General features: G+C 34.7%; 1 protein-coding gene across 1 annotated transcript in view; it reads right to left on the bottom strand.

Annotated features, from left to right (window-relative positions):
* Positions 1-1,801: 1,801 nt before the first annotated feature.
* Positions 1,802-18,151, bottom strand: part of LOC129220415 (tetratricopeptide repeat protein 39B-like) — a 114,980-nt gene continuing 98,630 nt past the window's right edge. The window contains exons 15-18 of the mRNA XM_054854838.1: positions 14,403-14,514; positions 12,718-12,835; positions 7,667-7,783; positions 1,802-2,121 (exon numbers count right to left, since the gene is read on the bottom strand). Coding sequence (XP_054710813.1) covers positions 1,902-2,121; positions 7,667-7,783; positions 12,718-12,835; positions 14,403-14,514 — 567 coding nt within the window. The 3' untranslated portion in view covers positions 1,802-1,901. The remainder of the gene's footprint in view (positions 2,122-7,666; positions 7,784-12,717; positions 12,836-14,402; positions 14,515-18,151) is intronic.

Here is an 18,151-nt window from a genome sequence, read left to right as displayed (position 1 = left end):
TTTATTTGCTGAAAATATCTGAAGAAAAAATGAAATATTTTCTTTTTTCCAATCAAGAATACAACAATTAAAACGTTGACTCTTTCTTATACTGAAAAAAAAATCTGTCCGTTTACTGGAAAATCTCTAAGAAACTTGGACTTTATAATTGCAAAAATACATCTTTTTCTTCAGTAACGTTGTAACGATACAGCTTCTTAACTAACGCTACTTAAGAAGAGCTGTATACAGTCGAGTCTCGACATACGCGAGGGATGCGTTCCAAGACCCCTCGCGTAAGTCGAAATTTCGCGTTGTGGAAAACGGTATGCGTAAAAACTTTTATAAACATACCCATATAATTAAAGACACTTGTAAACACCACCTCAAACTGTTAAAAACCCTTTCTTAACTATGCATCACTTTTGTAGTAAGTTACCCCCCTAAAGCCAGGGCTAAGGCAGAAATACTTAAAATACACCGCCAGCTCAGTTATTCCGTCCGAGGACTGCAGTTTCGTGCTTTTTAGCACTCATCAGCCCGGAATAGGAATCACATGAGCTGGAGGCGAAAAACCTCTTAAGGGAGCCAAGAGAGCCAAATAAACTAGTAGCTAAAGCATAATTAGCAAACCAGATGAGCGATCACAGCAATGGTGCGGTTCAACTCAAAGATTGATGGCAAAGCATGGTATTTTGTAGTAAGTTAATTTTTTGTAGTAAGTAAGTAAGTTATTTTAAGTATTTCTGCCTTAGCCCTGGCTTTAGGGCGGTAACTTACTACAAAATACCATGCTTTGCCATCAATCTTTGAGTTGAACCGCACCATTGCTGCGATCGCTCATCTGGTTTGCTAATTATGCTTTAGCTACTAGTTTATTTGGCTCTCTTGGCTCCCTTAAGAGGTTTTTCGCCTCCAGCTCATGTGATTCCTATTCCGGGCTGATGAGTGCTAAAAAACACGAAACTGCAGTCCTCGGATGGAATAACTGAGCTGGCGGTGTATTTTAAGTATACATCACTGTTTCTCACATAAAAAACTAAATTTTATTTATATTTTAAAAAAAGAAACCGTTTTATTCAACATAATCTTTAGCTTTTCTTTAATTGTCAGAAACTTTCTCTTTTTCATTCTATCTTCAAACTTTAAATGAAACAACGCTCTTAGGTGTCATTATATTTCATCAACTTCCCCTATTTAGAATGAAAAAAATAAATGGAAATTGGGGAGTAGTTATTTGTATAACCGATGTTCAGACTAGTATGTGGTGTGGGAACTTCCACTCTCAGTGATGCCAAAGGGATGAAGGTCCATTCACGAAATTTTTTTTTTAGTATCCAATAACTAAGCCGATACTTACACACCGCGATTCCCTTCGGAAAATTTTCGTGTTGCGGGCGGAGGATTCGCGTTAGGTCTAAAATTATTTACCCGGTAAAAAAATCGCGTTATAGTCATTTCGCGTAAGTCGGTTAAAATTCTTTACCGGGGAAAAATCGCGTTGTAGCCATTTCGCGTAAGTCGGATCGCTTTGTAGCGGGAGTCGACTGCAATTACTGTCTAACCACGGATTGTATGGAAAGGCAAACATCCGGTTTACACGCGGAAATGGAAGCATCTGTTAGTTTTCGGGGATGTCAGATTTTGCAGATGTATGTTAGCCTCTAATTAAGCTGAGGTATCGTTCAAATGAGCGGAATACGCGCATAAAATTTTTATTTTTCTCCTCATTCAGATGGAGTCGCCCCAACTGGATGTTTGCCAATTCCATACAATCCGTGGTCAAACAGTAGAAGCAATCTTTATAGAAGCCCAGTTTCCAAGAGATTTTCTAATGAACGGATAGCTTATTTTATACACAGCGCAGATGCATCAGTCAAATCATCTATGTAACGGCACAACGGTAAAGATTTCAAAATGGACTAGAATGAGACAGGAGCTGGCACTGGGGAGTCATAGATTGCGATCGGGTTCTTCTGCGAAGGTGGGCTCAACGAACAGCTGTACAGTCTGTTCTCTTCTGGCCTGTTGTCGCTGACGGTGGTGTGGTCTAGAAGAGAGCTTAGGCTCTGGATGTGTCGGATGGCTGCATGGATGCGATAGTGGAGGAAGGATTCCAGGTGGTAGTCTGTGTGCGAGTGGCTGGAAAAAGCAATTGGTGATTACAATATCCAAGTTGGTCAAAAGTAAATTTCTCACTAAATTTTGCTATAAAATACTGTTCCTTATTTCAAAATGTTTTACACAGAAACAAAAGAACGCATTTCTATTAAGGTCTAAGGACCTTTAACTTTCAAAATTTTCGACTTTCCGGAAAAAATATATGTTATGTATATTTTAATTCTGAACAGTTTGATACCTTATTTATTACCATACACAAAAAACTTTTCAAGTTATCGTTCAAAAACGTGACCTCTTCCCTTAGAAATTCTTTTTCTCAGGTGCTGTTTTCCTCGGTTTTCTCGTTTTGCGTGCATGATATTTCATGATGTTTCTCATATATTCCAGTAAAACTTTTAATGTATGTTTATCTGGTTTATATTTGTGACCTGAACCTAAATTTATTTATTTATTTATTTATTTTGAAATTTTATAAGTAAATATCAAAAATTTCCCAAATTTTGGGCAACATTTTTTTTTAAATATTAACTTTCATTTTTAGTTAAAATTTAGGTTCAGATCATAAAAATATAGCAGACAAACATGCATGAAAAGTTTTACGGAAGTATATAAGAAACTTTGTGAGATATCATGCGCGCAAAACGAGAAAACCGAATAAAACGGCACCGGAGAAAAAGAGGCTTAAACAGCTGCTGTTAACATAAATCTCTATGGGGAAAGTTTACGCATTTTTACGATAACTTGAAAAGTTTTTTGCGCATGGTAATAAATAAGATATCAAATTGTTCAGTATTAAATTACGCATAACATATATTTTTTTCCAGAAAGTCGAAAAGTTTTAAGGTTAAAGGTCTTTTTAGACCCCTTAATGTAGAAAAAACATTGAGGAGTGGTAAAAGGCAGGAGGAGTTGAATCCTACCTTCTTGAAGAAAGGACCTTAAGTCTCGTGAGGGCATTTAAAGCAAAAAACTGGAAGAAAACTAGTTTCTTACACTAGCTTCACTTAAAACGTGCCAACCGCACTTAAATCGCGCAGTTTCTCTGCGTGATTTGGCACCTTTGGCTCAGGTTTTCTAAGCAACGTATTGGACTTGCTGCCTCCGGTTGTTAATCCCCGTTCTATGGAAATGATCGTAGTCGTAGAAACAGCACGACTGCCCCTGCCCTTAAATTGTTCCAAACATGGCATAAGATGCTCAAAGAAACTATAAAAATTGCTTGTTAAATGATGGTTTTGTAATTTATCAATGGATAAAATTGAGATCATCCAGAAATTTCAAAACAGTAGAGCAGGAATTCAAATTGTCATTAGCTTCTCAGCACATTAGTTGATGACAGAAAACGAAGTATTTATGTACCAGGCCCGCCGAGGTAGGAGATAACGCGGGAAAATCTCTGCAGGGGGAATTGGGAAACAATAGTCAAGGGAAGAAAGTTTTGGAATTAGGGTTGGGTGACAGTGAAACATGACCATGTTACGTCGCACAGTGGGGCATTTGAGCCAAAAAGCTGGCCATAAATCAAATTTTCCAAATATAATGATTATTCTGCTAGTTTTTCACTAAAAAATGGTTGCTAATAATAAACTCGGGCAAGTTATATGTATACTCTTAATTTTTCTTGCTCAAACGCAACTCATAAAAGTTATACCGATTATTAACTGGCTTAGATATGTAAAAGGAAACCAAACAATTATCACTTTGGCTGCCTTAATTTGATCTTTTTCATTTTTCTTTGTAATACGACCTTTGAATACTCCTGCTTTTATCTTATATGATAAATGTAATAAAAATTCGAAAAACCGAATCCTAGCGTGCAGAATAGATAGCCCGAATTTAAAAGTCTCTGGATCTTCTGTGCTTTTTGCTGATAAGTCATTAAAGGTTTTTGACGTGCTACTGCATATATAGCAGCGCATAGTAGATGCAGTGTCAGTGACCGCATCACACACTTTGCCGTCCACCATTGTACGCAGTAACAAATGTTTTATTTTAATTGTTTCACTAACATTTGTTGGAACTAAGTTTTTTGCTTGATTTTCTATATACCAAATCTCTTCGTTTGTGATGTCTTTCTTCTCTTTAATAAACCTTATTCTAATAGGTCTGCAAAATCTAGGTGACGATGGACAAGGATTCTGCCAGATAACATTTTTGCCCGACATTAATCTAAGAGGCACAAGAGAACTGAGGAAAATGTGAGCATCAGTGCCATCCTCATTTTCAAATTTTTGTTTGTACTGGCTTTGCTTTGATCCGTCACAACCCCACTTAAAAATCAACACAAAATCTGCAGATTCTTCATGACTGTATGCTTGGAACACTGGCTCTAAATACATGCACAATCTTATGACTGTGTGATCTACTAAATCCTGCAACTGTATTTGAGCACAAGTTTCATCGACAAACGTTTTCGGATAACATTCTCGCTTTGCTTTTTGTACATATTTATAACAAGGATAAACATCTTTGTTAGCCTACTGTATGACTTCATACTGACTCCTAGACAAATTAGCTTCAACAAATATTGCTAAAGCCTCTTCCGGCGAGTGTTTTTTGATAGTAATGCAACCAGCAGTGACTGCTTTTCGAAACTTTGTTGCTCTGGTTGGAGACTTATTTATGTCTTGGATAACTTTTGCCACGTCTGTGTTGCCTATGGCACGATGACTCATTTGAGCAGCATACGTTAATTCATCAACAACAACATTTTTTCTTAGTTCCGATGTTTTTTGGCGCTTCGTTCTTTCACTTGATTCTCCGAAATCCTTACTGGGTCTTCCTAATGGTAAAAGACCCGGAACTGAGTAGGTAGGTAACATAACCCCTTCTTTTAACCAATTTTGGTTGTTTTCTAGAAATCGGCTTTCCATTCTATTACATGCCATCCATTTTCGCATGTAAACAATTTTAAAACTGTTAATGGTGTTTTTAACTTCCGACAATTTTTCGCAAGGGCAATTAGTAATTTTAGCTAGATTTTTAATTAGTTCTTTAAACTTTCCATCAAAGGACCTTTCTGTACTGCCAATTAACATCTTATGCAGTTGTATTCGACTCATAGATGTAACTGAAGCTTGTAAACCTAAAAACAACCGAAAAAAGAGAAATAAACAAAAATCACAACTGCTCTATTGATCGCGTTATTATTTTTTCGGGCAAATTCGGGCAAACTTTTAGTTCAGATTATCAAAATAGAGATTCTGAAGTATCACGCGGTATAATTTTCAATGAGTACAAATGAGTACAACATGTTTAAAAACCTTCACTTTTTTAGGAATTGCAAAAAAAAAAAAAAAAAAAAACATATAATTTTTGTGAAGTTTGACGAACCGTACTAATGAAAAAATAGTAGTTTAAAATAAATAAAAACTGATGAATAATAGTGCACAAACCTTGCTCAACCCTGTCCATAGTAAATTACTTCACTAGAGTTACTTCTGACGTGAAAATAGTACCACTGTCATATCGTAAGTAGGGTACGAAATTCAATGGATTTTCTTTTTCGATAGAAGATGTGCTAGCAAAATAAAAATAATTTACCTGACCTTCAAAAACAAGAAAACAAGTCACTCTCAATCTACTTCTCGATTTAATTACAAAACAATAAGTAATCAACCGATTGCTGCCAACAAATTCCGTTTCAAGAGAAGCTTTTAGCGTTGTTATGGTAACGACCACGGTCAATTGCTTTGAAAAAGAAGGAAATGGCGCAATTAAAGCCACGCACGACACTAAAATTAATTTATTTTTTCTGCCGGGAATTCATTTTATCTTTTCCAAAATCACTGAAAATGTTGTGAAAAGTAAGTTTCAAGTTTCAAATTGCTTTGTTTTGTTTAAGCACTAGATTGGATTTTTTTATTTCGAAGTTTTTTAATCAGTTAAAAAATGCATATGAAAAGCAGTGAAGAATTTGTTTCGTGTTTGTAAAGTTTCGTTAATGTAACGATTTCGTAACAAAATCACCAGCAGAAAAGTTATAAGCATTTTTAAATATGGAACATCAATATTAAATCGGAAATTCATCGTTTGCCACGAGCTCAGTTTTATTTGCGTGAATGAAATAATTGAGAATAAAGATCTATTGCCTTTTTTTTTTTTTTGTTGTTGACTGTAAACAAATGAAATTTTTGCTTTTGTTTTGCAGCTTTTCCTGTAATCGGAGGATTTAAAATTTTTCCTTTTATTTTTGCACGATCTTTCGAGAAATTTTAGATTTTATTTATTTTTTGGAGCAATCCCGATCGCTTATTGTTCTCACTTGACAGTTTTGATCTCCTATGATTTTATTTTCCCCACGCCTCCCTCTGCAGAACCACCGTCGGCTGGCCGCCTCACGATGCTGCTCTTCTAGCGAAAACCGTCTCCAGGTTGCGTCCATATCCTATACTTACACGCATACATATACCTACACACATACTCGTACACACACTTACACACACATACACCTACACACACATACACCTACACACACAAACACATACACACAACTACCCACACATACACATACCCCTCCCACACAAACACACATACACACAACTATACCCACACACACACACACATGCCTACACACACATACACATTCCCCCCCACACACACACAAACACACACTCGTGATAGCGAAAAACATAATTTGAATTCAAGATGTCAAAGTTCAATTTTTTTTTGTGTTCAAGTTTGATTGTTGAACACATGTCACTTGACATAACTTTTATTTTCGAGGTAGTGCAAGTTAATTAGATATAAAAGAAAGTAAAAGCTTTTCATTTGAAGTGTTGAACTGGACCGGGGCTGCGAAGTCTACTTGACGTTAAATCCCGGTTATCACAAATTTGCCATTTCAACTGCGCTTGCGCGCGGACTTAGCTTTTTGGGCTTTCTGTTATAAGATTTCGTGTTGCTTGTTTATATTTAAGCTGAGCGAGAGTCCCACCAAATTAATGAATGCGATTAGAATATTTTCACAGCGACTTCGTGATACATTATATGAAACTACGGATATGCATAATTGATAATCTTAAGAGAAAAATAACACTTCAATATTTATTAGTTTGGAAATATTTATTTAACATAAGTGTAAAACACGTTGTGTAGTTCAAAAATGATTGAAATATTAGTACAGAAATCCGTCTTTTGCGGATATTTTACGTTAGGCGTAAACAGCTTAGTATTATACATTTTTATTTAGGTTGAGGGTTCGGCTTTGTATTAGAAGTGATGCTGAAATTCTAGTACGCTCTTCTGAGGTTAAAAATTTGGTCCTGAAAAAGGACAGACGATTCAAACACCGAATCCATTAATAATTAAGACGCAAAATTCAATCTTTACCGAGGCCTAAAAACTAAATCAGAAAAAACTTTGTGATTTCTAATTTTTATCTTTTGCTATCTCATATTTATTACCAAATTTAAAATGTTTGTAATTAATTTAGCAAGAGTTTTGAAATCAGCAAAGTCCGCGCGCAAGCGCACTTGAAATGGCAAATTTGTGATAACCGGGATTTAACGTCGAGTGCGAAGTCTACCTTTAATAGGAAAAGTACCAGATTCTTAAAGTAACTTACCACGATCTGTCGAGCCACTGTATGGCCTCTTCGTAATTTCCGATATCCATCGCCATGTATCCTATTTCAGCCATGGCGTACGTGGCCAGATAAACGTCATCCGCAAGGTAATTTTCACTGTGAGGAAAAAAGAAAACATCGTGATGTTAATATTGGAATTGTAATGATCATTTTTGAATGGGTTCTTAAGGGGTCTAAGGACCTTTAAACTTCAAAAATTTTCGATTTTCTGGAAAAAATATATGTTTTGCACAGTTTAATTCTGAACAATTTGATACCTTATTTATTACTATACGCCAAAAACTTTTCGAGTTATTGTAAAAATGCCTAACCTAAAACTTTTAATCTATGTTTGTCTGGTTTATATTTATGAACTGAACCTAAATTTATTTATTTTTTTTTAAATTATTTTTTTTTTTTTTTTTAATTTGGTAAGTTAATATCGAAAATTTCCAAAATTTTGGGTAAAAAAATATTTATTTTTAAATATTTACTTTAATTTTTAGTTGAAATTTAGGTTCAGATCGTTAAGATGTATCAGACAAATATGCATGAAAAGTTTTACGGAAATATATAACAAATTTTCTGAAATATCATGCGCGCAAAACGAGAAAACCGAAGAAATCGGCACCTGAGAAAAAGAGGCTTAAACAGCTGCTGTTAACATAAATCTCTACGGGGAAAGTTTACCCATTTTTACAATAACTCGAAAAGTTTTTGGCGTATGGTAATAAATAAGGTATCAAATTGTTCAGAATAAAATTATGCATAACATATATTTTTTCCAGAAAATCGAAAATTCTGAAGATTAAAGGTCCTTAAACCCCTTAAGTCCCATAAAGAAATAAGATATACAGGGTGTCCGAGAAGTCTTTGACACATTTCAAAAATTCGGTAAAAAAAATATTAAACGAGATAGAAAGTAAAATTAAATTACATTTATTACCTCATGTAGTAAAGTTTTTTTTAAACGAATCAATACACCTCGATGTGGGCCCCTTTCGTCGCACGAAGCATATCCATCCTATAATCAATTTCTGACCAAGTTCGTTGTAACATTGATTCTGTAACTTGTGAGATTGTGCACTTTGGTGGAATACTGTGTCTTTGACGAATGCCCAAAGAAAGAAAGCGGGGGCCACTGGATGGGACCATCTCGTTCGATCCACCTGTTTGGGAATTCTCGTTTTAAAAATCCCCGCACCCAATTTTGCATTGCAATTTTGCGGCCATTTTTGCTTTAAAAAAAACTTTACTATATGAGGTAATAAATGTAATATAATTTTACTTTCCATCTCGTTTATTTATTTATTTATTTATTTATTTATTTTTGAACCGAATTTCTGAAAAGTGTCAAAGACTTCTCGGACACCCTGTAATATCCTCCTATTAATGGAGAAATGAGATATGCCACAAAACTAATTAACTCAAAATGGGTAATCAAGTTTTTCGATTTTATTTTGAAAGCAATTATTCACTTATGCCTAGTTATTTATTTACCTAAAACTTGGTTTTGGTTTTATAAGAACGTCTAAAACCGCGTATTTCTTTTGTCAAGTTTTTAATTAAAATTTAACCGAATATAGTGGCCGCCGCTTATTTGAATCATGTTTGTTTCAAACAGTTCTGATTCACTAAAGCGACTGATTCAATAAAATAACAATGTATATATTTTTTTTCTCAATGTGGAATTATGAGTGCAATTTAAGAAAACGTTATTTAATCCTTGAACAAACGAGATAAAGTATTATTACAAGTATGCCGTTCACTTTTTGATTCGTTGAATATTTAGAGAGATTTTTTGTAAAACAATATGGAGAAGGAATTACAAAATTATAATTTTGGTTTATGTGCTTCGAAAAGTGTACCTCCTGCTAAAAACAGGTAGTAATTAATTTAGGCAGCGACATCTTTGTTCAACGACATAAAACTACGCTGTCAGTGATAGAACCCAGTGCGCAGAAGTCGCATCTCCGACACCATGTCTCTCTCTATCTCTATCTATTTTTATTTATTTTTTATTTTTTTACTTTTTCTGAGAAAACTGTCTAGAACTGCGCAACACTCTGTCCCCCCCCCCCACATTATACTGTTAACAAAAAAAAAAAAAAAGAAAGAAAAGAAAAAAAACTATTACGAGTTGAAAGCAAAGAAAACGAGCTGATGTGTGCATCACATGACTTTCTTTTACTCCAATTTAATGTCATTTCCCCATTACTGCCAATTTTAATGTGATTCAATAGTTTACCCTCTAAATATCACCAACAATGGCCAAATTGAAACCAGATTTTAAGAAAAAAATTTAAATTTGTCGCCAAGTTGGCGAAAAAACTTGGCGACCGAAAGACTGGCGATATATCGCCAAGTGTCCGCCAAATTATAACACCACTTGAGTTTGCATCGAAATTAACAATGATTTCCCCCCAAAAAGAGGCAAAAGACCCCCTTTGGAGCATCCGAATGCAACCAAAAAGGAAGGTGCACAACTAGACCCCACTACGTATCTACGGAGTCTACGTATCAAATTTCAACTTTCTAGGACATTCCGTTCTTAAGTTATGCGACATACGCACATACATACGTACATACAGACGTCACGGGAAAAGTTGTAATTAACTCGGGGATCGTCAAAATGGATATTTCGGGTATCTGTACATTCCTAGGCACATATCCACGTGTGGTCGGGTCGAAAAAAAAAACTCAACATTCATTCGGGGGCGAGCAAAATGGAAATGAAGGCCGATTTTTGGGTGAAAATTTTTTCGCGAATACAATACTTCCTTTTTTGTAAAAGGAAATAAAAAGACTGCGCTGATGCAGCACATATTTCTGAGATGGTTAGTCGCGTACTCTTGATTCATTAAAGCGGCGTGTTTGATTCAAATAACTGTCAGTTTTTCAATGTAAAAGCTGGATTTCTGAGGGTTGGATTCATTAAAGCGGCTGATTCAATTAACCAGTGATTCAAATATCCGGCGCTCACTGTGCAGTGAATTCCCGTCATAACGAACCTCTGGGAACCACAAATTTTGTTAACTTTAACGGGAATTTCGTTGCAATAGAATTTAAGCAATGTAACAGCAATTAAATTGGGACAAAAAATTCATTTTGTCGAAAAGGAAATTTCGTTGTATTGGTACTTTTGTTGTAACAACATTCCACTCTATTTATTTTGTTTCAAACTTTTTAGTGCTTTTTAGTTTCAAGCCTGCAGAAATAGTCCTTAAAATGTAAAAAAAGAACTTTTTTTTATCTTTACTAATAATAAAACTAAATGTCTCTCTGTCTGGATGTCAGCAGGATGTCTGGATCTCTGTGACACGCATAGCGCCTAGACCGTTCGGCCGATTTTCATGAAATTTAGCACAAAGTTAGTTTGTAGCATGGGGGTGTGCACCTCGAAGCGATTTTTGGAAAATTCGATGTGGTTCTTTTTCTATTCCAATTTTAAGAACAAAATTCTCATAAGATGGACGAGTAAATTACGGAATTATCATAACGTGGAACCGTAACATGGGCACAAGCCAATTGGCGAGAAAATTCACCACACATTATTTGTAAATATACAGGCGATCCAAAAGACCTTTTAATTTTTCTATTGCGAGCAAAGTCGTGCGGGTACCACTAGTATTTAAATAAAGGTGGATTCTTATACAAAGACAGACCTACGCAAGGCTTTAGCAACCGAAGTGAGTAATTTTAAAGTAAAATTTTAGCTATTAAAGAAACCTTTCCTCTCATTGAAATGTTTGAAATAAATCTTCTTATCTCGTTACTTTATAGAGACATGTTGATCACAATAGCCACAAGATTTTGCAAGTGATTTTTAACATCAATTTCAGTTAGAAAAACGTATTTTTAAATATTTATAAAATATTTAAGTACACATGCCGGTATCGATAATGTGCTGGAAGCATCTCGCTACTGAAAAATTTGTGTACTTTATACTATGCATTTTTAAAATTTTACATAACCTTCAAAAAGAGCGTAATTGTACGCTTAAAATAAGATCATGTAAAAACTAAAAACATAATAAGGATTATAACTTTACTTACTGCAAACATTTACTTAAAACAACACAAACACTTGCTTTTTTGTTTTTGGCTAAAGATGGGTCCCGTTTTAATACAAACAATAGCTCACAAACAGTGAAAGTGAACCAGTCCTCGAGCAAATATTTGGTTTTTAAATTCTTACAGCTGTTTCTTTTTGCATGTTTTTCAGGTTTCGAAAAGGAAGGAATATGTTTTTTTTTTTTTTTTTGATGAGCTTTTTTTTTGCACAACAGTTTTCTTAACTTCATACCAATTGCTTTATGTACTTTTTGAAGCGAAATACTTTAGTTAAAAACGACGAAAACTACTACTGCGCTACAAAAAGTAAAAAATTTAGGATGGGGTGGTTTCCTTCTGTCAAAAGTACTACTTGAGTCATTGAAAAGCAAAAAAAAAAAAAAAAATAAATAAATAAAATAAAATAATAATAATAACATAGATCCAGAAAATACTTTCATTTTCCCAACAGTTTTTTTTTTTAAAATTAATGTATTAAAATGTCCGACTTTTCAAAGAAGGCGTGGTCTTGATGACGTCACAAATGATGCACTTTGCCGCATCTTTCTACCACGTTTCCACGTTATGATAATCAAGCAGCGAACTAAATATTGCACTCTACGCTTCCTATCAACCCTATCGTTGCCAATACACGTGAGTAAAGATGCGAATTAAATATTTTGCACTGTGAGTGGCAACACTGAATGGCATTTCATCATTTGTGATGTCATACGGCAGAAGCCGTAAACAGTGAAAGGGCTCCGATTTAAGTATTTTTTAAAAATATTAAACTTAAACAAATTATTTAAAAAATGGTCAGATCCTATGTTTTTAAGTATGCTCTTTCAGAAAAAAATACTTTTAAAATTTTGGAAACGACCCCATTAACAGTCGATGATTTTTTTTCGATTTGAATCAGATACAAACTAAAAACAAACTTATCATACGTAGACAAATATACAAAACTCATTAGATACAGAATTAATATTATCTAATTACTATTTGAGTAGTTCAACCAAATTTTCTCGGGCTTTTCCAGGGTTTCCTTGTAATTTCAGGCACGCTGCTTTCAACAAAAGTGATAAACAGTAATCCTCGGCTTCTTCGGATGAAGGCTCTGTAAATGCAACAAAAGTTATTCTAAACGCGTCACTAATAACAGTAAATTTTAACTTAGAAACAAAGTTTTCACCCCAAAAAATCACAAAGACACATCGTGCGACTACTCTGGGGATCAAGATACAAAAGTTAAATGAACCAGTGAAAATATCATAGAGTGGAGCAAAAGTACATGAAATGAAAATAGTAATAATAATAAGGGCGTCTATATAGGGGGCAAGTGGGGGCTCAAGCCCCCCCCCCCCCTTAAAAATGAGAACTTCCCTGCTTTTAGTTTTTTTCTTTGCAAAAATGAATAAAAATTTCTTTTCCAGTCATTAATAAATAAGGTATTAAAAATGTCAAATTTTAATATCTCGAATCTGTACTGAAATCGGTTTCCATGGGGAAAACCTGGCAGCGTCTAAATACTGTGATTAGGTTCTGGGTAGCCTCCACAATGCTGAAAGGTTACGTTTGCTTCAACCATAGTAGAAAATAATAAAAACATTAAATATGAATATCTCCTAGGTAGACATCAAGTTCTTTCTTGTGATTTCCTCTTTAGTTGTAAATATTAATATTGTAAATATTAATATTAATATTGTATTGTAGCAAAAAACTTGTGAAACATCACACAAAAAAAAAAAAAATATTATTTTGAAAAGGAATGGATATAAATTAATTAAAAAGTCAGTTGCTCGCATTAAGAGCTCCTTATTAAGATAAAATAAAGTTGAAATCCCTGCTATTTTAAACAAACTTCAACGTAATTCGTTTTTAGAGGTCACGTGATATTCACCTCCACGGCAATATGAAAATACTAGCAACAATACCCGGCGTTGCCTGGGTCAGTAATAATTGTGAGAAACAATCGCTACTTTGTTTCGTTTTCTGTTTTAACTGAAAGAACTCGAAGCACACCGCTTTGACGTGATTAAAAATCGAGCTTCTTCCTTACCCATAAAAGTAAAATAGCAATAAGTATGAAGAACGAACGAGTATTCATTTAGGAACGAAAGCACGAATTTAAGCACATAAAAATGTGAAGAATTTCCAAAATACGAACTAACAAAAACAAAGATCACTAAAAAAAAACCGTGCGCTTTATTTAATTAAATAGTACACACACACAAAAAGAGAGAAAAAAAAAAAAGGCTCTCTACTATGTTTCCCTAAGTGTGCAAAAAGTAGACTTTCCAAATGACTTTAAACTCATGTTTGCTCCAGAGAAGCCTTGATTCAAAATTTTCGTTTTGATTACTTTTAATATTGTTGTCGGGCAACGAATTTTTGTAACAATGAATTTTATATTTCATCATTTAATGGGGTAATTACATGAAATTTATAATTTTCCATCATAACTTTTTTAAACTAAGTTTTTTTAGGAATAAATTATAGCCTAAGTTGCTCCCTGATAATGTAGCTATCTATGGTGAAAAAATGGTTGAAATCGGTCCAGTAGTTTTGAAGATTACCCCGGACATACATACAAAATAGCCATTTATGTATAAAGTTTACGCTCAGACGATAATTACTAGCTAAATTTAATCAACATACCACGCATATAATAAATGTAACCGTACCTCTGTCTTCAGGTAGACTTACGCCAGCATTCTGCACATGTGATAAGATCTTTTCTACTGTATCTGGACGATTCCTGAACATTGGGAAGACATTGAAGACATACATCTTTTCCTGGAAAAGAAAAAACTCGACGATAAATATTGCCGTTTGTTAGTGTCTTCCGACATTGTTGCGGGTTTCGTAGAAAGTTTAAACATAAAACTCATTGCAACAGTTTAGAAACTTGCTAAGCTTTATTTACTAGAAACACTTTTTACTTCCTTTTACGAAATAAAGGAGGCATTATATTCGCGAAAAAAATGTCATCCAAAAATCGGCCTTCATTTCCATTTTCTTAGCCCCGAATGAACATTGATTTTTCTTTCAACCCGCCCACACGTGGATGTATGCCTAAGAACGTATAAACACGCGAAATATCCATTTTCACGATCCCAGAATTGATTACAACGAGTTTTCTCGTGACGTCTGTATGTACGTATGTATGTGCGTATGTGTCTATGTATGTGGGGCATTCCAAGGTATTTTTGACATTTATGTAGAGTCCGTAACGTGACCTTTTTTGCCATAACTTTTTAGTTTACTGTTTGATTAGCATATTATTTTATTTTAATCTTTTTCTACCAACACACCAGTTCAAATTAAAATAAATTGCAAATCAAACGGTAAATTAAAAAGTTATGGCAAAAAAAGGTCACGTTACGGACTCTACATAATTTTAAAAATACCTTGGAATGCCCCATGTCTGTCTCATAACTTAAGAACGGAATGTGCTAGAAAGTTGAAATTTGGTACATAGCCTCCTGGTGGGGTAAAGTTGTGCACCTCGCCTTTTGGTTGCATTCGGAAGTTCCAAAAGGGGTCTTTTACACCTTTTTGGGGAGGGGAAATCATTGTTAATTTCAATGTAAACTCAAGTGGTGTAATTTGGCAAGCACTTGGCGATATATCGCCAAGATTTCAGTCGCAATTTGTTCCGCCAACTTGGGGACAAATTTGGCGTTTTTTTTAAAATCTATTTTTCATTTCGGCCACTATTGGCGTTATTTAGAGAGTTAACCATTGAATCACATTAAAATGTCCAATATTCGGAAAATTAATCTGTATAAAACGTTTTTTTTTTTTTTTTTTGCTTCAGTTTACAACAAACTTGGGGTTAAAATATTTAAAGTTTCTTTGCTTTCTCCAACACACTATTATCATTAAATTGGCGTAAAAGGAAGTCATGTGATGCACACATCAGCTCGTTTTAACTGATAAAAACCTTTGATAAATAATTGTACTGAATTTCCAGAGTCATCTCCTTTTAAGTCAGGAAAAACGCCAAAGCGCAGCGAGGTTTGTTGAGTATCACGATCATCTTAAAATACGGTACTGCAATGAATCTCAACCTTTGTTTGCGAGCACACTCGAGAGAGGACGCAAAAATATCCAAGAGAAAATATAACTTAAAAGATTTGATTTACTGACTGAAATGATAACCAGACGTACAAATAGAAAAGAAAATGCATTCAACATATTTAAAAACTACCTTATTAAAATAAACAACTTCTGACTTAAAATTTAATAAAAACATACCAAACTAAAAAGAAATTTCGTATTTATTAGTGACTTCCTTGGGCCTGTCTTGAAGAACAAAGTTTTTCGAAGGAAGGCTTCATATTAGAAATAGCCACTCTCATTTCTGTTTCTATGCTTAGTCGAGATCTATATTTTGCCATCAAAGAAGTCACAGCAGAAAACCCAGTTTGTTTCACAAAGGTCGGAAGTTGAAAATGGCAATAGAATTGCGAAGTGCCCTTGCTTTTAGTGGGGAAAAAGAATCCTCTACTCCTGACCAAAATTCAAATCCAGTAGATCCTCGATTTACGCGGGGGTTGCGTTCCACGGAAATGCCGCGTAAATTGAGACATAATACTAGTGTTAAAATAGGGATTTGGTTCCGTATTTAACAAAATACTTCATTCTAGTGATGACTAATTGTATAATAAGTTTAATGTGTACTTATATCGACTTCTATGCACAACATGCATAAAGAAAACATAAATTAATTTCGTGTTCTGTTTATAAAGAGGAGCTGGCTGTGATAGTCCTTTTGGCAGCCATTAAGAATTTTTCTCTGTCATTCTTAGCAGAGTATTAACGCATCCATGATCATTTGCGTCATTTCCATGCTAGAATCTTCCTTCACTAACAAATCAGAAAGATCATTTCTATTATCTAGGAATGGCTCAAAATTTTCAATGTGGACGTTTTTGGTTGTGCGTCACTGACGACGGTATCCTCGTTGGTTTTGTCCTCCTTCGTCATTCCTAAAATCTCATCTTCCAGTGAGTTCTGAACTGTGTGAGTTTAATAACTTTACTTCTGAAAAACGCTCTGGAACCAATCGCATAAAATGTCTCCAGTGGTCCAAACTCGATTATTAGAACGCCAAAATGCAGTTGATTAGGCGTAATCTGCAATCTTTAGGAGTTTGAATTTTGAAAGAGGGGACGATTTTATCTGCTTGCATTGCCGCATCCGCGTAAAACCGAAACTCATCCGTGTAAAATAAAATAAAGGTGTCAAATCTTAAACCACGTATAATCGAAACCGCGTAAAATAAAGCCGCGTAAAACGAGGGTCTACTGTAGAGATTTGTTATTAAATTGTCTTTTGGTTTCGCCACTTCTCGTGAAGTCTATGAATTTTTCTTCTTCATCAATGGACAGTCCTTCGGGAATCTTGTAAAATAGATCCCCAAACCACTCGTAATTTGCTATCAGTTGGTCGTCAGTAAGAAAATACTTTCTGAAATTCTTTTTCAGCATGGCTAAATGATTTTCAGTGGCTGCAAAAGCAACTTTTACATGTTCTTCCTCCGCTTTGTAAATTTTATTACTATTAGAGGTTGATAATCAACCTCATCTAGGTCCTAGATTGCTTCCAATTTATTTGCATTCAGTTCTTTAATTTCCTATGTCCTAATGAGATTATGCTCAAAACAAAGTTACGCATAGTAATATTAAATTTGTTTACGAAATTATCAATATTTTTATTAAATAACCTGCTTTAGCTATCCCAACTAGCTTCAGTATTAAATTTTGTCTGTGCTCTCGTACTAACGGGGGGGGGGGGGGCGTGAGCTCCAGTCAGTGTTCAAAAATGGGCGCAGAGCCTAAAAGGTTGAGAACCTCTGCGGTAATGATAAAACTAACGAAGGTCCTTTGTGGCGATATTTTATGACTTGGAAATTTTATCTTTTATTCAAATACCGATCACGCTTTTTGAATTCAATACCAACAATAGGGAAATGCTGGAGGTAGACATTCTTTTCGTGCTTTTTTTCCCCCAGTGAAAACCAAATAAGCAAGCTTGTACAATAAAGCTAAAATACAATAGATGATAAAAATGAAAAAAAAAAAGAAAAATTTGCAGTTACTGCCCTTTTACCTGCCCACGAAAAATTGTATGGACAAAATCTTCAGAAATAGTTGCTCCTACAATTTCCCACGTAGAGCTTCACTGCAACTCTAGTGCCTTAGTACAAAAGCCACATTTACAGTGAGCGTTGTCTGCCATTTTGATTATCGTAGCAAAAAGTGAAACCGAAATTCACCAAGATTCTTTCCCCGTAGATTTTTATAATGTCCCAAAACTTTTTTAATTTTTTTAAAAAAGGCAATTGTTTCCAATGGTTTACGGATAATAATTATCATGACTAACCCTTCAAACAGGCTTGCACGTGGAATTTCGCATTAAGCTTCTC

This window comes from Uloborus diversus, chromosome 1 (assembly GCF_026930045.1).
Source record: "Uloborus diversus isolate 005 chromosome 1, Udiv.v.3.1, whole genome shotgun sequence".
NCBI classification, from domain to species: domain Eukaryota; kingdom Metazoa; phylum Arthropoda; class Arachnida; order Araneae; family Uloboridae; genus Uloborus; species Uloborus diversus.
This window is presented reverse-complemented; position numbering and strand designations above follow the sequence as displayed.